This window comes from Solanum stenotomum, chromosome 1 (genome assembly GCF_019186545.1).
Source record: "Solanum stenotomum isolate F172 chromosome 1, ASM1918654v1, whole genome shotgun sequence".
Taxonomy (NCBI): domain Eukaryota; kingdom Viridiplantae; phylum Streptophyta; class Magnoliopsida; order Solanales; family Solanaceae; genus Solanum; species Solanum stenotomum.
This window is the reverse complement of record NC_064282.1, coordinates 96,898,694-96,923,301: the sequence shown is the minus strand read 5'-3', so window position 1 is coordinate 96,923,301 and position 24,608 is coordinate 96,898,694. Positions and strand designations below refer to the sequence as shown.

General features: G+C 31.9%; 1 protein-coding gene across 9 annotated transcripts; it reads left to right on the top strand.

Annotated features, from left to right (window-relative positions):
• The first annotated feature begins 1,665 nt into the window (after positions 1-1,665).
• On the top strand, positions 1,666-24,002 carry LOC125876299 (E3 ubiquitin-protein ligase PUB22-like). Of its 9 annotated transcripts, none has more exons than XM_049557488.1 (3): positions 1,666-1,988; positions 16,705-16,916; positions 23,192-23,952. In XM_049557488.1, the coding sequence occupies exons 1-3, from the start codon at positions 1,735-1,737 to the stop codon at positions 23,950-23,952; spliced, it is 1,227 nt and encodes a 408-aa protein (XP_049413445.1). In that variant the 5' UTR covers positions 1,666-1,734. The 9 variants fall into 9 exon arrangements, with proteins under 9 accessions (XP_049413445.1, XP_049413463.1, XP_049413405.1 ...); XM_049557506.1 differs by having other exon boundaries at positions 16,705-16,986; positions 23,265-23,952; XM_049557497.1 differs by lacking the exon at positions 1,666-1,988 and adding an exon at positions 5,673-6,036.
• Positions 24,003-24,608: the final 606 nt, after the last annotated feature.

The window sequence follows — 24,608 nt, the reverse complement described above, 5'->3', positions numbered from 1 at the left end:
CGATTGAATTATAAGGTCTCATTTGCCTAGAAAATGTGATTGCATTTGAATCGATCGAGCAAATTCAAATTGACAATTGTCAAATTGACGAATAAACAACTAGTTTTTTTTTTTTTTAAAGAAAAAGATACAACCAACTATATCCTCATATTGTACCTATATTCCAAGAATATGGAAGATTCAATCTATTTGTAAATTTAGTTCAACTTAATTTGGAAGACCAACCAATTTGTAAATAACGGTGACAAAAAGTCAAGCCACTTGGATCATAATATTAATTGTTCAACTATATTCCCACATGCAAATAGTTTTAAATTTTAGTATCATTAGAAGTAGGTCTGACTAAAACAATTGAATTTACCGTTTACTTTTACCATTTCTAATCGATATACATAAATTATACTCCCTCTGTCCCTAATTACTTGTTCATTTTTCCTTTTATAGTTGTCCCTAATTACTTGTCCATTTTGACAAATCAAGAAAGGAAAAAGTAATTTTACCTATTATATCCTCAATTAATTACTTTGAAAATGGTAGAATTTCTTGAAAATCTTAAATTTTTAATTCATCCACTTCATAATTAATAGGGGTAAAATGGTAAATTTACTATGTCAATAATTGCTTTCTTAAAGTGTGTCAATTCAAAAGTGGACAAGTAATTAGGGATAAAGGGAGTACTGATTATATAGATATTAGAATCCCTAGATACAATTAATCATGGAATTAGAATCCATCTTAATTACTATTATTTATCGCCATTGAGCCCTGTATTAAATTGCTCATGCACCAAATTAAATATCATATTCTAAGTGTTAGGTAGGGTGCTAAAGAGTCTCGTATTCGATGAAAAAAGGATAAATACTGATCTAATTATATGAACTTGAACAATTAATCTTTCCCTAATAAGTTAATTTATGTATAATATATATATATTATACATTAACCATATTTATGGAAGGTTGTAATTGTATAGGTAGCCTTCCATGATCTTTTTTTTTATTAGAGGTTAGGTTTATGTCCCTCTCTTTCAACGGTGTTTTGCATCGGGTGAATGAGTAAGACAAGGGTCGAGCCCGGTCCTAAACATCAAGGTGATAATATAAACTTTGATGAAGCAATTTCCAAAAAGGAAAAAATTTAAAAAATTTGGATTAACTATTATTTAGATTAATTCATTAATAATATTTAAATGATCTGAATGTAAAATCTTCATTAATTACACTAATAATATATATAACTCAAACTCGAAAAACATTCATTCAAGTTCAATGTACTTGAAAAAGCCAAGCAAGACAATTGGTTGAGTCAAAAGCAACTTGAACAGCCAAAAAAGAGAAATATTAAGAAAATCACCCCCCCCCCCACCCCCCGCACCCTCACCCCAAAGTCTACGTCTTGTTAGGAAATATTGAACATGTGATTTAAATACTTTTAGAGAGAGAAAGTCAAAAGTGTACTGTTTTTTTCCATATGTACACACAATTGGGCCGCAAAAAATACACATATTAATAGACTTGGTAAAGTTAATATAACGTTTTATTCCATCTTTTAAATAATATATTTCATATTTTGCCATGTTTTGACTTTTGAATATTTCTTACTATTCTCCAACTATATAGTATATATACCACAACCAAATCCTCTAATTTTCCAAACCAATTCACTACTCATCTTTTCTCTCTTTTAAGTCTCAACAAATCTTTATATTTGTAACTTCCCAAAAAAAAAATACAAATGGAAGAAATTCAAATACCTCCTTATTTTATTTGTCCAATTTCACTAGAGATGATGAAAGACCCCGTCACGATCTCCACGGGAATAACATATGATCGCGAAAACATCGAAAAATGGATATTCTCTGCCAAGAACAACACATGTCCAGTTACAAAACAATCTCTTACTACGGGCATAGAGTTGACCCCAAATGTCACTCTTCGGAGATTTATCCAATCGTGGTGTACTATCAACGCGTCTCATGGTATTGAAAGGTTCCCTACACCAAAGCCTCCGGTTAGCAAACCACAAATAATAAAGCTCCTAAAAGAAGCGAAATCGCCTAAGATGCAAATGAAATCACTCAAGACCCTCCGATCCATTGCTTCTGAGAATGATGCTAACAAACGTTGCATGGAATCTGCGGGGGCAATGGAGTTTTTAGCTTCTATTATTAATAATAATAATTCGAATGAAGTGTTTGAAGAAGAAGAAGAGGGTTTCATGAGTACTAAAGACGAAGCGCTTAGCATCCTCTATCAACTCAAATTATCCGAACAAGGATTGAAGTCACTCATCATGAGTGGAAATGGAGAATTCATTGAGTCATTGACATGTGTCATGCAACATGGGAGCTACGAGTCTAGGGCTTACGCGGTTATGCTAATGAAAGACATGTTTGAAGTATCCACACCAACTTTACTTTTGAGTTTGAAACAAGAATTCTTCACACAAGTTGTTCAAGTCTTGAGGGATGAGATCTCTCAAAAGGCTACAAAAGCATCATTGCAAGTGCTAGTGCACGCGTGTCCATTTGGTAGGAACAGAGTGAAAGCAGCAGAAGCAGGAACAATTAGGGTTTTGGTTGATCTTCTGCTCGATTCATCTGAGAAAAGGGTTTGTGAATTGATGCTAATTTTACTAGATCAACTTTGTCAGAGCGCAGAAGGGAGAGCCGAGCTATTGAATCATCCCGGAGGATTAGCCATTGTGTCCAAGAAAATACTTAGGGTTTCTAAAGTGGGGAGTGAAAGGGCAATCAAGATCTTGCATTCAATCTCAAAATTTTCATCAACACCAAGTGTTGTTCAAGAGATGTTGAGTTTGGGTGTGGTGGCAAAGCTTTGTTTGGTGCTTCAAGTTGATTGTGGAAGTAAATCTAAGGAAAGAGCTAGAGAAATTCTCAAATTTCATGCTAAGGCATGGAGTAATTCTCCTTGTATACCTAATAATTTACTATCTTCATATCCATTTTAGGAATTAGGTAGAAATGAGCAAAAATTGCTTAGTAGTGGATTGCTTTTGTGTACATAATTTATTCTTTTCAGAAAATAGAAAAAAAATGGACAATATGGTCCATGAAATTTAATTGTTCATATATATATCCATCCTCAACATTTTCATTCCCTTCTTATTTTGCATCTCCAATAGCAAGTATAGAGTGGAAATTTTTGAGATCTTAATGCTCTATTATTTCAGTAAGAAGTTCATTGCATCCCAAAGTCGCGTAAGGTCCAACGAAGGATATCAGTTTAATGGGGTAATGAAGACAGTCTATCCTAATACAAATATAATCATTAGTAATAAATTCATAATCCAACCCGTAAACTATAAATTACATAAAGATAATTTTAGCGTTATTCCAGAACGTAACTCCCATTCATAGTAAATATTACGAATACTATATACATTTGTCTTTGCACACAGGATTAAATTTGAAATCATTATTTTAGAGAAAACTCTTTAATTTGGTGAGAACCAGGTATTAGACTTTTCATCATCTAAAAATTTACAATAACATTCAAAATAATCAGCTCTTATTAATTATTTGAACTTTACTAGAAGTTAAAATTTTGTGATTGTGATATGAGTGCAACTAGTCCCAATGAAAGAAACAAGTAGTAATAATTAAATGAACTTTGAAGATTGTTGGACTTCAAATCTAAGCCAATAATATGATGATTTTGAATTTTTCTTAAATTTCAAAGAATAATATAAAAGAATGTGTCATCTTATAAGTAATCTCTAATAGATTGTTTTTTTTTTTAACCCGGAGAGAGAATTTACGATTGGGATAGACATGCTAATTTCGGTAGATAGACACTAAAATTTATATAAAGTTAAACATGTAGACAGACACATCATACGTGACATAATATAAATAAGTTCGAATATATCTTACACGAATTGTCACTAATTAAAATGAGTTGTCTACTTATTTAACTTTATATAAATTCAAGTGTCTATTTGTGCACACCTAAAATTGAAAGCATAAAATATCACCTGAGGTCAAGTTAGAAGGGTATATCTATGTATTATACATATCTTGATTATTATACATAAATTGATTGTGTTCTTGCACTGTTAATGTTTATTCTAAATGATCTAATTATACAAATATTTCAATTACATTTACCAAGTCTTCTTACAATTTGAAATAATTGTATATTGTCTCACTAATTAATAATGTCATATCAGATTTCAAGTCAAATTCACTTAGATACATGTATTTTTAATTGCTACCAGATACATATACACTAAAATAGGGAGAGAGGTGAGTGAGAGTAGGAGAGAGGTGAGAGCGAGATAGGAGGGAGGCGAGCTAAACAATATATGTATCCTAGATATATGTGAATCACAATAGATACATGTATCTAGGATACCCAGATACATATTAAAATCCAAATACATTGGGAGAGAGGATAGCGAGAAAGGGAGAGAAGCAAGTGAGATAGGAGAGAAGGAGCGAGATAGGAGAGATGTGAGAGAGTTAGACGATATATGTGAATCCACTTGAATACAATGTATCTGCAACAAATTACACCTAATTTTGACCTAATGTATATGGGATACTTGTATCTAGACGCATAAGATACATGTTCGAAGTTCAAATTTTGATAAGATTCGTAATATTAAAATCTTATATAAAAAAAAATAATTTACTCTTAAACTAGTGTAATTTGTGTTAATTGGCCTTATTCTATTTATGCATAGGCTTAGATTAACTTGAATAGGCAAGCAAATATGCGATGGCATATTGCAAGCAATATTAAACTAGATAAATTAAAAGGTCGAATCAATTAAAAAAATACAAGGTGATTGTTAGATATATCTATAACTCTAAATTGATTTGAGCTAATTATTTATTTTTAAAAAATCACATAAATTGAAACCTAGTAATCTAGTTGTTGCCAACTGTTTCTTTCTCTCACTAATAAATAAAACACGAGTTATTATAAATAAAAAGGATACATTCATGTGTTTTTATTACTTTTAGAGAGAGAAAGTCAAAAGTGAGCTGTTTTTTTTTTCTTCTTACGTACACACATTTAGGCCACCGAAAATACACATAATAGACTACCCCTTTTGAGCTAGTAATATTTCCTTCGTTTTATTTTACTTGATTTGTATGTCAAAAATTGATATTTTATATCTATCTAACAATTAATAAAATTTATTACATAAAATAGAAACTGATAAATTTAGAATTTCAAAAAATAATTAATCAAGTTAGTTTATATGGCTACAACTTTGATTAAAATTTTTTCAAGGCTGGTGTTAGTTCAACTAGGAACAAATAATATAAAACGGAGAGAGTATTTATTAAAGCGCTAAACAATTATTCCTTTTAAATACTCCTTTCGTTATTTTTTTTACTTATTATTAAACAATATATTTTACTTGTTAGCATATCATACTCTATGCTTAACATGAAATACTTATTTTTCAAAACTTAAAACCAGATATAAATTAACATATTGTTTTTATCAAGGATAGATATAGTCTAAACTGAACAAGTAAAAAGTAATGGATGAGTATTTAAATAGTATAATTAATAAATACCCTTTGAAAAGTCTTATTCTTCTATTTGCGTGTTTACTTTGAAAAGCTCAATCTCCAAATCATATATATAAGCACAACCAAATCCTCTATTTTTTCAAACCAATTCACTACTCATCTAAAGTTACAACAAATCAAAGTTTCCTCTTTTTTTTTTTGGGTCATATTTGCAACTTTCTTATAAGATTGATCTCCTTCTTAGATTAATCTTGAAATTTTCGAAAATATACAAATGGAAGAAATTCAAGTACCTTCTTATTTTATTTGCCCCATTTCACTTGAGATGATGAAAGATCCTGTCACGATCTCTACAGGAATAACATATGATCGAGAAAACATTGAAAAAGGGATATTCTTTGAAAAGAACAACACTTGTCTGGCTACGAAACAGTCTCTTACATGCATAGAGTTGACCTCAAATGTTACTCTTCGACGATTAATCCAATCGTGGTGTACTATCAATGCGTCTCATGGTATTGAAAGGTTCCCTACACCAAAGCCTCCGGTAAGCAAACCACAAATCATAAAGCTCCTAAAAGAAGCGAAATCGCCTAACTTGCAAATGAAATCTCTCAAGAGACTCAGATCCATAGCTTCTGAGAATGATGCTAACAAACATTGCATGCAATCTGCGGGGGCAATGGAGTTTTTAGCTTCTATTATTAATAATAATAATTCGAATGAAGTGTTTGAAGAAGAAGAAGAGGGTTTCATGAGTACTAAAGACGAAGCGCTTAGCATCCTCTATCAACTCAAATTATCCGAACAAGGATTGAAGTCACTCATCATGAGTGGAAATGGAGAATTCATTCAATCTTTGACACGTGTCATGCAACATGGGAGCTATGAGGCTAGGGCTTACGCGGTTATGCTAATGAAAGACATGTTCGAAATATCCACACCAACTCTAGTTTTGAGTTTGAAGCAAGAATTCTTCACACAAGTTGTTCAAGTCTTGAGGGATGAGATCTCTCAAAAGGCGATGAAAGCATCGTTGCAAGTGCTAGTGAACGTGTGTCCATTTGGGAGGAACAAAGTGAAAGCAACAGAAACAGGAGCAATTAGGGTTTTGGTTGATCTTCTACTCGATTCATCTGAAAAAAGGGCTTGTGAATTGATGTTAATTTTGTTGGATCAACTTTGTCAGAGCGCAGAAGGGAGAGCCGAGCTATTGAATCATCCAGGAGGATTAGCCATTGTGTCCAAGAAAATACTTAGGGTTTCAAAAGTAGGGAGTGAAAGGGCAATTAAGATCTTACATTCAATCTCAAAGTTTTCATCAACACCAAGTGTTGTTCAAGAGATGTTGAGTTTGGGTGTGGTATCAAAGCTTTGTTTGGTGCTTCAAGTTGATTGTGGAAGCAAAGCTAAGGAAAGAGCAAGAGAAATTCTCAAATTTCATGCTAAGGCATGGAGTAATTCTCCTTGTATACCTAATAATTTACTATCTTCATATCCATTTAGGAATTAGGTAGAAATGATCAAAAATTGCTTACTAGTGGATTGTTTTTGTGTACACAATTTATTCTTTTCAGAAAATAGAAAAAAAAATGGACAAAATGGTCCATGAAATTTAATTGTTCATATATATCCATCTTCAACATTTTGATTCCCTTCTTATTTTTGAGATCTTAATGCTCTATTATTTCAGTAAGAAGTCTATGATAGACATTTTATTTGTCACATTTTTTTTTGAAATTTAATCTACATAAACTATGATAGACATTTATTATCATACATCTCAAATTATTTGTCAAATATTTTTAAAAAAGAATTAATCTACATAAACTATGATAGACATTTATTATCATCATATGAATATGAAAAGAATTGAATCTTGTAGTAATACTTTTTTGTCTTATTACTCCATTTGTTCAACAATAGTTGTCCAATATTGACTTGAGACAGTGATTAAAAAATAGTAAATGATAGAGGTAATTTTAGCAAATCATCCCTATTAAATATAAATTATCTAAATATAAAAATGAATAGTATTTAATAGCAAAGGTAAAATAGATATAAATGATAAATTATATTATAATAATTTTATAAACTGAACAAATATTGTTGGACATTCAAAAATAGTATAATAAACAAATAATGACGAAGGGAGTGAATATTGAAAAATAAAAAATTCAATAGAATATAATCTAACTATTGTTGGAAAAAATATATTCTTATTCATTATCAATGATTTTTCTTAATTTGCTATAATAGTCCTTTAGCTGTTGAAGGTTTTGACTACTTTATTGTATGATATTTTTCCATATATATATATATATCCTGAGAATAACGTTTTTCTTTTACAGTAAAGAACATTAAAAAAAATCTGATTCTCCCTTTTTTTTGTTGGGATATCCACTTTTGAAAAAAATTGTAATTTTTAGAGTTCCTAATTTAATTTTATATTAGAAGAGCTTGTTGAATTTGGGCGATACACTTAAATCCGGTGAAATATTCTGAAGAACAACGTCAATAGGCATGCCTCAATAGCTTCGAAAATTTCTGTGGTTTTCCAACAACTATTAATTTCGATAATTCTTTAAGCTTCAAGAATTTCCATGATTTTTCGATATTTTCAATAAATATTAATTTCGATAATACTTCAAGCTTAGAGAATTTCCGTGATATTTAAATATTTTCCAATAACTATTAATTTTGATAGTGCTTCAAACTTCAAAAATTTTAAATATTTTGTAACATCTCACACCTACAAATGACTATAAAGAGTTTAAAATATGAAAATATTGATTTTTGGAAAGGATAAGAAAATCTGGAAATTTTTGTCTAAGTTAAGAAGTGAGTTTTGGCCTTTTTCAAACGGCCATAACTCCTAGCTCAAGATGATTTAGGAAAAGATCTGGATATTTTTGGAAACCTCTTGGAATAATATTTCCAACGCCGCCAAGTTTGCACGATTCCGAGTTCGTATGAGTAAGTTATGCCCTTTGGAAGTTGGGCTATTGGATTAAGGAAAGTCCAAATCCGGATTTGTGAGGGTTAAACTAGTCTTTTCCTTACCTAATTTGCCTATTTCGTTTTTAGGAATTAATTGGGGTAAAACAAGACTTTATTCAGTTTAAAAAAAAATTAGATTTTACGCTAGGGCTTGGAGAGGAGAAGATAGAAGAGAAAAGAGGAGAGAAATCAAGAAATCGCCAAGAACGTTCAAGCTTTGCGAGTGGAATTCGTCGGGGGTGATCCCTATTAAGGTATGTGAGATTTATTTCATGTTGGGTTAGTTCACCCACACACTAACTTGTTTCAATTCAGCGAAATTGGTGTTGTTTGAATGTTAAGAAAGTGAAGTTCTTGAAGAACATTGTTGAATTCTTGTGGGTTGATTGTTGAATGCCTAATGTTGATTTGATTCGTGTTTTCGGGTTGTCTTTCGAGTTAAATCTATCATGTATTGAGGGTATAAATGATCCTAAGTATTTGGGGAAAGGCCCACTGAAGTTTAGAGTGTTTAGAGTTGAAAAACGAAGGAGAAAAGTCGGAGATTTTCTGGGCAAGGGCTTGGGGCGCCGCGCCTACCAGAGCGCCACAAAAGTTCCTCTGAACTTTGGCCTCTGGCGCGTCGCGCCAGCCAGAGCGCCATAGGTAGCCCTCTGAAGTTTGAGGGCTGGCACCTCGCGCCTTTCAGAGCACCAGGGACGCTAGTTCTCCCCATTCGTTCCTCACCTTCTCGTACTTGTTCCTAAGTGATGTACCTATATTTCCTAGTCAATTTCAACACTCTAAAGTACATCTAAACACCATGAAATCATCCATAAACATGAGATCATGAACCTTGAATCCATAATTCAATTTAAGGAAAGTTAAGTTCAAAGTCAAAGAAGTTAAGAGTTAAGTCTATAAGTTAAGAAGCAAGTCAAAACAAAGTTTCTTAAAGCTTCCAAGGGTTTTTAACAATGTTTTATCGTCGTTTTAAGACCTAAGTTTTGAAGTTAAGCAAAGAGTAAGTTATGGTTTGAAGTTCTTTCTTCAAAGAGATATATGTGGACTATGTATGCCCAAAGAAGTTTTAAAGAACTGTTTTCTCATTTAAACGAGATCGGAAACTAAGATTTCCAAAGATGCCTTTGGGCTAGTTTTCAAAAAAGAATAATGGCTTTCTAAATGAAGCAAGAAGGGAAAACTAAGAATTCCAAGATAGCCTTTGAGCTAAGTTTTGAGCACTAGTCTCAAATCAGCAGAAAGAAATATGTTTTAAAAACATAAGAGCCAGTACATTTTTGGGAGTAGTATCGAGCATCGAATAGAGGGAGCGTTCAAAGAACCCACAACCCCCATAGAACCATGTCGCCACCATGGGTAGAAGATGTTTATACTTTTTAGATGAATCCTTTTCAAATTAGGCAGTTCAGGTCCTATACTTTTGGCCGGGTATAGGATGCTCTGGCAGCGTGAGGTTAATCGTTGTATCATCACTATAGCTCTTATATGATGGTTGTCGGTTAGAGAAACTCTCACAACAGTTATTGTATTTTTATATACATCAGTTCATTTGTATTTCTACATACATCTCAGATTTATAGTATCTTTGCATACATACATAGTTTATAGCATGTTTTTAAACAATTTTTCTTTATATTGCACTTGTTTTAAATTGCTTTATATTGAAATGAGTCAGTCAGGTTGAGTTGAGTTGAGCCAGGTAAGTTATTCAGTTTCTTTCAGATTTCCTTCTAGTTTATGTTGCTTAGCATTTCAACTCGCATACTCGTACATTCAATGTACTGATGCCAGTTGGCCTGCATCGTTTTATGATGCAAATTCAGGTAACCAGGATCAGCATCCAGTGCCTCGTTAATCCAGTTGAGCAGCTCAGAGTCAGTGGTGAGCCTCCTTGTGTTCCGGAGGACTCTTTTTATCCACTTTCAGTCTTTCATTTATTAGGATGTTGTGGGGTTTGTCCCAACATCCATCTCAGTATTTTAGAGGCTTCATGGACAATTAGATGGTTAGTAGTTCAGTAGTCTTTACATTATTCATTCAGATGTTGTTTAAAGACTAAGTTGCCATTTTGGCTACGATGTTATTTCCTTAAGTTATTGTTTAAACTTATTATGTTGAGAAATTCTTCCGCTGAGTTCATAAAGCCAGGCCAAGGGTTCGCTTGGGACCAACGATGGTCTACGAGTGTCAGTCCCGCCCAGGATGTAGGCTCGGGGCTTGACATATTTTTCAACAACTATTAATTTCGATAATACTTTGAAAATTTGTGGACATGAGTGCAACAAGTCCGTCAATTGAAAGAAGGAGGCATCAAGTGGTTAAGCTTTGAATATTGTAATTAATTGGACTTTAAAATTTAGCCACTTATTTTGATGATCCATGAATTCTCCAAACGACTTTAGAAAAATAAATGTAAATTTGTGTGAACTTGGTTGACTTTTCTAATTATTGAATTCATCATTAATTAAATTGGATAATTTGACTTGGAAATTCAATAGTATATACTATGAGCTCATTTCAACTTGTACCATTTCTTTTGTAGCTATTTTAGAAAAGGATGGCTATCTGTCAAACTCAAGTGTTTGTTAGGATCAACTTGTAAGTTAATACTTCTCCGTCTTAAATTATTTATTATATTTTTTACGCACTTTTAAAAAAGATAATAACTATAAGAAATTTTGATTATTTTACTTTTATTTATATCTTGTGATATAGTCTTTCTATTCATTGAATAAAACCCCATAATAAGTTTTATGTGATTATCTTTAAAAAAAAATATACTATTAAGAGTAACATAAGAAAAAAATTAATTAATTTTATCTTGAACTTCTAAAATGTTGAATAATTTGAGACAATTACTTTTGAAAATCAATAACAATAACATACCTAATGTAATCCTACAAGTGAGATTTGAAAAAGACAAGATAGAACATGATATACATAATTAGTCTTTCTTTAAGGGATAGAGATTGTAACACCCCATATTCTACGTGTACTAGTTCTATTTATATGATGCTTATAAATTTCTGTGTGGTATAGTTTTGGATTCGATTTGCTATGTAACTAGTGACAATAAAATAAGTTTAAAGTGAACTGCCCATAGATTTTGATGCGACCCGATTAAGTTGACGTCAATGGAAGTGTTTAAACTTGAGATCATAAGGTGGTATTTGAGTCTAAAGTTTAAATTGACATAGTGTATATAAGTTTTAAGTTAAATTAAAGGTATTAAGGTCGATAAATGGAATAAGATATTGAGGTGCTTGATTGACAGGTGCTTGATTGACTATACTAAACTAGTAGGTGCATCACTTACTTTGACTTATTGACTAGCCCAAGGGACCAAGTAGGTGCATCACCTACTAAGACTCTTTCGATCATGTTATTGGACCAAGTGCACTACCACATACTTGCATCAATCTGGCCCAAGTTGATTAGAAGAATAAGGGGAAAATGGACAGCCAAGGCCTAATCTTTCCAAGCCCAAAAGAAATAATTTGAATGGAAAAGTAGGTGCATCACCTACTTAAATGTGTGGCCTAAATTAAAGACACATGTTGGCTGCAAATGAAGTACAAGAAAGGTGGCAAAAGGCCCAATGTTCTTAAGTCCAAAAAGGCCCAAGTGAAAAGTCCAAGTAGGTGGGTCACCTATTTGATAAATTATGGCCCAAAATGAGTGAGAACGTCGGCCAAAGCAGGTCCCTTTAAAAGGGATAGATATCAGCTTTTTCCAACCATTTTTACTTTGACAAAAAAATCTGATTTCTAGAGCTTTCCCTCTTCTCTCTCTTAGCTTCATACATCAGCCATTAAATACCATTAGGGTTCTTGAACATAAGGGAGTTCAAGCTATTAGAAGTTATAATTTAAGGCAACCTTTTACCTTGAAGAATCCAAGTCTTAGCAAGTGGTAGTTCTGTCCAGCAAGGTAAGCTACTGCAATTTTCTCCCTCTTGTGCTTGAGTAAATTAGGACACTTGGTATGTGTTAGTGAGTTGAAAATTGTTACTTTTACATGGTGTAATATTGGGGAGACTGTTCTAGTGATTAGTGCATGTTGGGACAGCCATAGAGGGGAATCCTCTTTAAATTCAGTTATGAGCTTGTTTGAGCACTTTAAAAGTAATGTTAGTTCTTCAAGTGTTGGTGATCAAAAACCATGATTCATATTGCTTCCATTACATTATTATGTTTAAGGATTGCTTTATGTATGTTATGATAAGGGATGTGACTAGATGTGCGGGAAAGTTATGGAGATGTTAAATGACTTAAATATTGCAGGGAATTTTGGGGAAGACTTGATACGAAGGTTGTACGGTATATAGACACGATTAAAGGGAAAGGGAAGGAAAGAAAACATTGGCTAGATAAATTGCATGCTTACTGCTTGGTTACTATTTGGGTGAGATCAAGTAGCTCAAATTGATTGATTAACTACTAATATTAGTCTTACAACTTATTTTATTGTAGATTAGTAATCTGAAGAGAAGGAGATTAAGTCATATGTATTGAATTGTATAGCAAGGTATGTAAGGCTATTCGATTTCCTATTTCTTTGGCATGAATCCAACACTTGCATAACAAAAAGTAAGCTTTCTAAGTGCCCTTGGTAGTGACTGATCCATAGTTGCAGTTCCTACTCCCTAGAGCAGTAAAGTGAGTACTCTAATATGAGTTTATTACTAAATGTACGTGCTTACTCTACCAAGTATTAGCATGCAAGGTTTAAACTTGTTTCATCGTCAAAGTACCCTTGACACCTATTTCCCTTATATAAACCAAAATGATCTTAGATTACACATGGTACATGTTTATATGTTGGATATATACAATTTTCCCATATCATGCCAACTTGCTTCAATTATCTATATATATGTCATCTTTTCATATGTTCTATTGATTATTACTCCCATTGTGTTAGACTATAATGTTACCTCACAAGATCTATACTTGCTTTATTGTACATTTTATATGTACTTACTTGGAATATGTATCCGTCCTAAAGTTAAATCTACCCACGTTCTCCCTTGGTTTCACGTTCACGAATACCTTGTATTTGATATTAGTTAGTGAGTATTTGACTATCATATAGAGTTCAAATCTCTTGGCTGAATGTTAAATATCTTCACTTGATATGTGCTTCAATTTGAAATGTCAAAATGCTTACTGAGTCATATAAGCTCATAAGTATTACACGTTCATGTCACATTTGCTTCCCATGTCATTGTTATTATCGTAAGTCCATATTCATATGTCTTCTACTACTGGTCTATAGTTTCAAATCTCAACAATGATTATGACCACCAAAACAACAATCTCAAAAAAGTTATGGACATCAAAACAATAATCTCAAAGATTAAACAGTCTAAGTGAAGCAATATGTATAATTATGGGTGGCAGCCCAGGGGCAAATGCCTAGCATGGGTCGATCCCAATTGGTATAGAAGGGTGGCAGCTCAGGGGCGAGAGCCTAGCATGGGCCGATCCCAATTGGTATAAGAGGGTGGTAGCTCAGGGGCAAAAGTCTAGCATGGGTCGATCCCAATTTGTGGAATTATGAGAACAGCATCCCAGGGGTTAAAATGCCTAGCATAGGTCATCCTCTTCTACCGTTGATTAGCTGGTCATTTGTATCATATGTCTTATAAATATTAAAATGTAAAGAAAAGTAAAGAATGTAACATACACGATTCCACAAGTATAAGCAAATGTGGTCTGTAATCCTTATCTATTGGTATTTGGTTTCACTTGAGCTCTCATTTTACATATGGTTATATTATGCCATACATATTCAGTACATTCTTTCGTACTGACGTCCCTTATTGGGGACGCTGCATTTCATGTTGCAGGTACAGGTACTCAACTAGTAGATCTCCCCAATAGAAGCACATGATACTCAACGGTTGTTGGTGAGCTTCAGGTTGATTCGGGACTTTGCCGAGTCTTTACTATGCTTATTTCATAGTGGTACAATCATGGATTCCAGTAGAGGCTTTGTAGACATTGTAAAGCTATCATTTGAATTCATAGTTTCACTTGTCACGTGTATCTGTTCAGCTAGTCAACATGTGTTGTATATGAAGCTTGTCATTAGTAAATATATTTGCATAGTAGTAGTTTACTTTCTCATCATAGGTGACTTGTAAAGCATGTGTTCATATGGTACTTGTCCGCCTCACCTAGGGTTAGGGTGTGACAGAGAAGTTATTCTAATAGGACTCGAGACAAATTTGTAATAAGACAACAAAATAATAAGATACAAATCAAATACAACAACCTATAATAATACACATCAAAATTCATCATTCAAGAAAAATAATGTTTGTATTATATATATATATATATATATATTAAATATAAGTGTATTTTTCTCAATATTCCGAGAGAAAAAATGCACACAATATTATTGACCCTTGTAAAATTCCTCAAGCTAAACTATATACAAATACATTTCTCTGTAACAAATCACTCTCTATAATGATATTTTATTATAAATTAATTATTTTTTATAATAACATTTTATTATAATAATAGAAATATTACATCGTTAAAAAAAGTTTGATTGCCACCCAAATGTATTGCCTAATGATCAATAAAGTGAGTTAAGCATCTTGAGGTCTCATCAAATTAAATATCAGCAGAAACAAAATATTAGGTGATTTGTTTTCATATGTTCTAACTTTGGTGAACATGATTACTTCATACCTGTTGTTGATGGAAGATAATATGTATTCTATAAAATTAACCGAGATACGTGCAAGCTGGCTTGAATACCACGATTATAATAAAATAAAAACAGTTTGATTGGAATGCTTCAATTAGTACCTATTCTTAACTGCCAACTAGTGCAACAAGAAATAAAAATAACCTATTGAAAATTTCTTTGAAATTTTGAGTACTCAAAAGAAAATTTCAATTAAAACCTGGTCTTAACTACTAACTGCAACATGAACTATAAATAACCTGTTGAAAATTTCATGCAAATTTTCATTACTCAAAAAAAATAAAAAAAATACGTAAGAAATAAATAAAAAGACAAGAGAATTGGTAAAGGTCAAAATGGGGAAGAATTAGTAACTTTGTGCAAGTCTTTTATTTTTATTAAAATTCATTAAATATTTATAATTATATAATTGTGAACTAAGATACTATTGTGTATTAACTTAGAGACTAATGTACGAATCTATAAATTTCAAATTTTTAATCCTCCTAATATAAATCGCAGTTGATAAAGAAAATTAAACAATAACCAAAACCCTCCATCAGCATTAATTTTTATTAAAAATATATTTTACGTGGTGTCTGCATTGGAGCCCCGATTAAATATGTATCATGCATTGCAGGTTCCATTTTGAGGGTGGAGATTTCAACAGAATTTTTTTCATACCCAAGGCTTGAACCCGAGACATCAAATTAATAGTGGAGCAATTCCACCATTATACCACACCTAATATTAATTTTATTTCAAATGATTTAACCTTAAAAGTTTTCTTTATACTCATCAAAGATAACATTATTTTTATAATAACATAAATTAAATATATAATATATTTTAAAATTTCATGTTTAATCAAATTAATAACATGAATAAAAAATTAAAAGTAAGTCTTGTCGGCAGTCTTTATTTACACTAATAAAACACGAGTTTATAATACATAAAATAAAACGAAAATATATATTATTATTAATTTTTATTCTTATTAGATAGAAAAAGTCAAAATGTGTTCACTTTTTTTCCTACATATACATGTAATTTGGCCTATTTAATTAGCCGTGTTTAATTTTGACATTAAAAACCTCTTTCCAATATTCTCAACTTATATATATATAACCATAAAAGCTTAAACTTCTTCATCTACTCAAAATAACAAAAAAATATTCTCTTGTTCTTGATTTCTCCTTCTTTGATTAATCTTGAAATTTTCCAAAATATACAAATGGAAGAAATTCAAGTACCTCCTTATTTTATTTGTCCGATTTCTTTAGAGATGATGAAAGATCCAGTCATGATCTCGACGGGAATAACATATGATCGAGAAAACATCGAAAAATGGATATTCTCTGCAAAGAACAACACTTGTCCGGCTACGAAGCAGTCTCTTACATGCATAGAGTTGACCCCAAATGTCACTCTTCGGAGATTTATCCAATCGTGGTGTACTATCAATGCATCCCATGGTATTGAAAGGTTCCCTACACCAAAACCTCCGGTTAGCAAACCACAAATAATAAAGCTCCTAAAAGAAGCGAAATCGCCTAAGATGCAAATGAAATCTCTCAAGAGACTCAGATCCATAGCTTCTGAGAATGATGCTAACAAACGTTGCATGGAATCTGCGGGGGCAACGGAGTTCTTAGCTTCTATTATTAATAATTCGAATGAAGTGTTTGAAGAAGAGGGTTTCATGAGTACTAAAGACGAAGCGCTTAGCATCCTCTATCAACTCAAATTATCCGAACAAGGGTTAAGGTCACTCATCATGAGTGGCAATGGAGAATTCATTGAATCTTTGACACGTGTCATGCAACAAGGGAGCTATGAGTCTAGGGCTTACGCAGTTATGCTAATGAAAGACATGTTCGAAGTATCCACACCAACTCTACTTTTGAGTTTAAAGAAAGAATTCTTCATACAAGTGGTTCAAGTCTTGAGGGATGGGATCTCTCAAAAGGCTACAAAAGCATCATTGCAAGTGCTAGTGCACGCGTGTCCATTTGGTAGGAACAAAGTGAAAGCAGCAGAAGCAGGACCAATTAGGGTTTTGGTTGATCTTCTGCTCGATTCATCTGAGAAAAGGGTTTGTGAATTGATGCTAATTTTACTAGATCAACTTTGTCAGAGCGCAGAAGGGAGAGCCGAGCTATTGAATCATCCAGGAGGATTAGCCATTGTGTCCAAGAAAATACTTAGGGTTTCAAAAGTAGGGAGTGAAAGGGCAATCAAGATCTTACATTCAATCTCAAAGTTTTCATCAACACCAAGTGTTGTTCAAGAGATGTTGAGTTTGGGTGTGGTATCAAAGCTTTGTTTGGTGCTTCAAGTTGATTGTGGAAGCAAAGCTAAGGAAAGAGCTAGAGAAATTCTCAAATTTCATGCTAAGGCATGGAGTAATTCTCCTTGTATACCTAATAATTTATCATCTTCATATCCATTTTAGGAACTAGGATGGAAAAAAAAAGTAAAAATTGCTTAGTAGTGGATAATATTTGTGTACATAATTTATTCTTTTTAGAAAATAGGAAAAAAGAAAAGGACAAAATAGTCCATGAAATTTAGTTGTTCATATTCATCTTCAACTTTTTTGATTCCCTTCTTATTTTTCTATCTCAATTGCAAGCATAGAGTGGTTATTTTTATATATATATGACTTCATTAAGAAGTCTATTGCATCCCACATTCTCGTAAAGTCACGAAATGACATCTGTAATATACACAGTCTATCCTGAAACACAAATATAATCATTAGTAAGAAAATCATAGTTCAGCCCGTAAACTATTTATTACACGAAGATAATTTTAGCGTTATTCCAGGACGTAACTCCCATTCATAGTAAAAACTGTGAATACTATATACATATAGTCAAAAACTAGCATACTGTGTCTTTGCACACAAGATTGAAAATTGAAATCATAATTTTAGAGAAAACTCTTTTATTTGGTGAGAACCAGGTATTAGACTTTTCACAATCTAAGAAACTACAATAACATTCAAAATAATCAGCTCTTTTTAATTATTTGAACTTTACTAGAAGTTAAAATTTTGTGATTGTGATATGATTGCAACTAGTCCCAATGAAAGAAACAAGTATTAATAATTAGGTGAACTTTGAAGATTGTTGGACTTTAAATCTAAGCCAATAATATGATGATTTTGAATTTTCATAAATTTTAAAGAATAATATAAAAGAAAGTGTCATCTTATAAGTAATAATCTCTAATAGATTGGTTTTTTTTAACCCGGAGAGAGAATTTACGATTGGGATAGACATGCTAATTTCGGTAAGGAGACACTAAAATTTATATAAAGTTAAACAGGTAGACAGACACATCATACGTGACATAATATAAATAAGTTCGAATATATTTTACACGAATTGTCACTAAAATGTGTTGTCTACTTGTTCAACTCTATATAATTATTTAAGTATCTATTTGTGCACGTCACCTAAAATTGAAAGGCATAAAATATCACATGAGGTCAAGTTAGAAGGGTATATCTATGTATTATACATATCTTGATTATTATACATAAATTGATTGTGTTCTTGCATTGTTAATGTTTATTCTATTGCAAAACTATCTAATTATACAAATATTTCAATTAAATTTACTAAATCTTCTTATAGTTTGAAATAATTGTATATTGTCTCACTAATTAATAATGTCATATCAGATTTCAAGTCAAATCTACTTAGATACATGTATTTTTAATTGCTACCAGATACAAATACACTAAAATAGGGAGAGAGGTGAGTGAGTGAGTGAAGGAGAGAGGTGAGAGCGAGATAGGAGGGAGGCGAGCTAAACAATATATGTATCCTAGATATATGTGAATCACAATAGATACATGTATCTTGGATACCCAGATACATATTAAAATCCAAATGCATAGGAAGAGAGGATAACGAGAAAGGGAGAGAAGCAAGTGAGATAGGAGAGAGGGAACGAGATAGGAGAGATGCGAGAGAGTCAGACGATATATGTGAATCCACTTGAATACAATGTATCTGCAACAAATTACACCTAATTTTGACCTAATGTATCTGAGATACATGTATCTAGACGCGTAAGATATATGTCCGAAGTTCAAATTCTGATAAAATTCGTAATATTAAAAACTTGTATAAAAAAAATAATTTACTCTTAAACTAGTGTAATTTGTATTAATTGGCCTTATTCTATTTATACATAGGCTTAGATTAACTTGCATAGGCAAGCAAATACGCGACGAAATATTGCAAGCAATATTAAACTAGATAAATTAAAAGGTTGAATCAATTAAAAAAATACAAGGTGATTGTTAGATATAGCTATAACTCTAAATTGATTTGAGCTAATTATTTATTTTTAAAAATCATAAATTGAAACCTAGTAATCTAGTTGTTGCCAACTGTTTCTTTCTCGCACTAATAAATAAAACACGAGTTATTATAAATAAAAAGGGTACATTCATGTGTTTTTATTACTTCTAGAGAGAAAGTCAAAAGTGAGCTGTTTTTTCCCTTACGTACACACATTTTTAGGCCACCGAAAATACGCCTAATAGACTACCCCTTTTAATCTTGTAATGTTTCCTCCGTTTTATTTGGCCAAAAAATTACATACAATCAATGTGTGTCTCTCTTGAAGGCAAACAATGTTTACTATCATATCTTTTAGTACGTAATGAATTAGGCAAGTCATGACATATAAAATTGTAGGTCAATGAGTTTTCTTTCAAATGACACCAATTTTGTATCATTTAAGTTTTAAAGTAAAGCATTATGATCATTTTACCAGAGACTAGTGTAGTGTAAATAAGAGAAACTTCGAACGTTCATAATTTTGGCTTTAAATGTTAGTTTCGCTTATAGAAAAACTCTATTTCATGGTCCATATCTCATTTGAACTTATAAATACTTATAATTACCCATTCGAACTAACACACATAATTTATTAAATCATCACAAACACCCACAAAAAAATTTGGTAAAAAAACTACATGCAATCAATGTGTGCCTCTCTTGAAGGCAAACAATGTTTACTACCATAGCTTTTAGTACGTAATGAATTAGGTGAGCCATGACATATGAAATTGTAGGTCAATGAGTTTTCTTTCAAATGCCACCAATTTTGTATCATTTCATGTTTAAAGTAAAGCATTATGACCATTTTACCAGAGACTAGTGTAGTGTAAATAAGAGAAACTTCGAACGTTCATAATTTTGACTTTAGATGTTAGTTTCGGGTATAGAAAAACTCTATTTCATGGTTCATACCTCATTTGAACTTATAAATACCTATAATTACCCATTCGAACTAACACACATAATTTATTAAATCATCACAAACACCCACAAAAAAATTTGGTAAAAAAACTACATGCAATCAATGTGTGCCTCTCTTGAAGGCAAACAATGTCTACTACCATATCTTTTAGTACGTAATGAATTAGGTGAGCCATGACATATGAAATTGTAGATCAATGAGTTTTCTTTCAAATGCCACCAATTTTGTATCATTTCATGTTTAAAGTAAAACATTATGACCATTTTACCAGAGACTAATGTAGTGTAAATAAGAGAAACTTCGAACGTTCATAATGTTGGCTTTAGATGTTAGTTTCGGGTATAGAAAAACTCTATTTCATGATTCATACCTCATTTGAACTTATAAATACCTATAATTACCCATTCGAACTAACACACATAATTTATTAAATCATCACAAACACCCACAAAAAATTTTGGTAAAAAAACTACATGCAATCTCTTGAAGGCAAACAATGTCTACTACCATATCTTTTAGTACGTAATGAATTAGGTGAGCCATGACATATGAAATTGTAGGTCAATGAGTTTTCTTTCAAATGCCACCAATTTTGTATCATTTAATGTTTAAAGTAAAGCATTATGACCATTTTACCAAAGACTAGTGTAGTGTAAATAAGAGAAACTTCGATACATGTATTTTTAATTGCTACCAGATACACTGAAATAGGGAGAGAGGTGAGAGCGAGATAGGAGGAAGGTGAGCGAAATAGTCTATGTATCTCAGATACATGCAAATCACAATAGATACATGTATTTAAGATACCCAAATACATTCTGAAATACAAATACATAGGGAGAGAGGATAGCGAGAAAGGGAGAGATGCAAGTGAGATAGGAAAGAGGCAAGAGAGTCAAATGATATATACAAATCCATTCAATGTATCTACAACAAATTACACCTAATTTTAACCTAATATATCTAAGATACATGTATCTGGACGCGTAAAATACATGCATCTGAAATTCAAACTTTGGTAAGATTCATAATATTGAAAACTCACATGAATGAAAATAATTTACTCTTAAACTAGTAAAATCTGTATTATTTAACTTTATTCCACTGATACATAGGCTTAGATTAACTTGAATAGGTAAGCAAATACGCGACGAAATATTACAAGCAATATTAAACTAGATAAATTAAAAGGTTGAATCAATTAAAAAATACAGGGTGACTGTTAGATATAGCTATAACTCTAAATTAATTTGAGCTAATTATTTTTTAAAAATAGTCACATAAATTAAAACAGAGTAATCTAATAGTTGCCAACTGTTTCTTTCTCTCACTAATAAATAAAACACGAGTTATTATAAATAAAAAGGGTACATTCATGTGTTTTTATTACTTCTAGAGAGAGAAAGTCAAAAGTGAGCTGTTTTTTTTTTCTTACGTACACACATTTAGGCCACCGAAAATACACATATTCGACTACCCCTTTTAAGCTAGTAATGTTTCTTTAGTTTTATTTTACTTGATCGCTATATTAAAAATTAATATTTTATTTTATTTATCTATTTAATAATTAGTAAAATTTATTACATAAAATAGCAACTGATAAATTTAGAATTTCAAAAAATAATTAATCAAGTTAGTTTATATGGCTACAACTTTGATTAAAGTTTTTTCAAGGCGCGTGTTAGTTCAACTAGGATTAAAAAATATAAAACGGAGAGAGCATTTATTAAAGAGCTAAACAATTATTCTTTTTAAATACTCCTTTTATTATTTTTTTACTTATTCACTAAACTAAACAATATATTTTACATGTTAACATATCATGTTCTACTCTTACCATTAAAATACTTATTTTTCAAAATTTAAGACTAGACATTAATTAAAATGTTATTTTGTCAAGGATAGGTAAAGTCTAAACTGAACGAGTAAAAAATAAACGGATGGAGTATTTAAATAGTATAATTAATAAATACACTTTGAAAAATCTTATTCTTCTATTTGCGTGTTGACTCTGAGAAAATCTCAATCTCCAACTCATATATATAACCACAACCAAATCCTCTAATTTTTCAAACCAATTCACTACTCATCTAATCTCTCAACGAAACTTTATCTACTCAAAATATTCCTCTTATTTTTTTTTTGGTCATATTTGCAACTTTCTTATAAGATTGATCTCCTTCTTTGATTAATCTTGAAATTTCCCAAAATATACAAATGGAAGAAATTCAAGTACCTCCTTATTTTATTTGTCCGATTTCTTTAGAGATGATGAAAGATCCTGTCACAATCTCCACAGGAATAACATATGATCGAGAAAACATCGAAAAATGGATATTCTCTGCAAAGAACAACACTTGTCCGGCAACGAAGCAGTCTCTTACATGCATAGAGTTGACCCCAAATGTCACTCTTCGGAGATTTATCCAATCGTGGTGTACTATCAACGCGTCCCATGGTATTGAAAGGTTCCCTACACCAAAACCTCCGGTTAGCAAATCACAAATAATAAAGCTCCTAAAAGAAGCGAAATCGCCTAAATTGCAAATGAATTCTCTCAAGAGACTCAGATCCATAGCTTCTGAGAATGATGCTAACAAACGTTGCATAGAATCTGCGGGGGCAATGGAGTTCTTAGCTTCTATTATTAATAATAATAATTCGAATGAAGTGTTTGAAGAAGAAGATGGTTTCATGAGTACTAAAGACGAAGCACTTAGCATCCTCTATCAACTCAAATTATCTAAAAATGGATTGAGGTCACTCATCATGAGTGGAAATGGTGAATTCATTAAGTCATTGACACGTGTCATGCAACATGGGAGCTATGAGTCTAGGGCTTACGCGGTTATGCTAATGAAAGACATGTTCGAAGTATCCACACCAACTTTACTTTTGAGTTTGAACCAAGAATTCTTCACACAAGTTGTTCAAGTCTTGAGGGATGAGATCTCTCAAAAGGCTACAAAAGCATCATTGCAAGTGCTAGTGCACGCGTGTCCATTTGGTAGGAACAGAGTGAAAGCAGCAGAAGCAAGAGCAATTAGGGTTTTGGTTGATCTTCTGCTCGATTCATCTGAAAAAAGGACTTGTGAATTGATGTTAATTTTGTTGGATCAACTTTGTCATAGTGCAGAAGGGAGAGCTGAGCTATTGAATCATCCCGGAGGATTAGCCATTGTGTCCAAGAAAACACTTAGGGTTTCTAAAGTAGGGAGTGAAAGGGCAATCAAGATCTTACATTCAATCTCAAAGTTTTCATCAACACCATATGTTGTTCAAGAGATGTTGAGTTTGGGTGTGGTGGCAAAACTTTGTTTGGTGCTTCAAGTTGATTGCGGAAGTAAAGCCAAGGAAAGAGCTAGAGAAATTCTCAAATTTCATGCAAAGGCATGGAGGAATTCTCCTTGTATACCTAATAATTTTTTATCTCAATATCCATTTTAGGAATTAGGATGAAAAAGAACAAAAATTGCTTAGGTGGAAATAGAAAAAAGAACAAAAGTAGTGGATTATTTATTTGTACACAATTTATTATATTTTTAAAAAAATAGAAAAAAATGGACAAAATTGTCCATGAATTTAATTGTTCATAAATATATTCATCTTCAACTTTATGTGCTTTAGAGTTTTTTTTTAAAGTTTTTTATTTATTAAAAGAAGTAGGTAATTGACATGAATATATTTATTCACGTATTTAAATTCCTAACTAACCACCTATATTATAATATTCATAGCTTCACATGGAAATTGATTTTCTATTATTTATTAGACTTCCTTATGGCATCTCATTTTTGACGCTCTTACTTGTGGTCTATAATAATGTTTTTGTCACACCCCAAAACCAGATGTGATGGCACGTGCCCAAACCCCACCGGACACGTCAGCCTAACACCCAAAAACCCGACGATACAGAATTTATAAAACAAGAATAAGATAGAAAGATAAGCGGAAGTCTTTAAATAAACTCAACATAACCCCAGAATTGGTTGTCACATGTACAAACCTCTAATACAGAATCTGAATAAAATATACAAGTCTCATAGTAAAGTTCTAGAATAGAACAGAACAGTAAATATAGATAACTTGAGGGCACGTCTGGA

Bases quoted from the DNA above. Each gene is read 5' to 3' on its own strand.
- LOC125876299 (XM_049557448.1), top strand. From the start codon at position 1,735: ATGGAAGAAATTCAAATACCTCCTTATTTTATTTGTCCAATTTCACTA.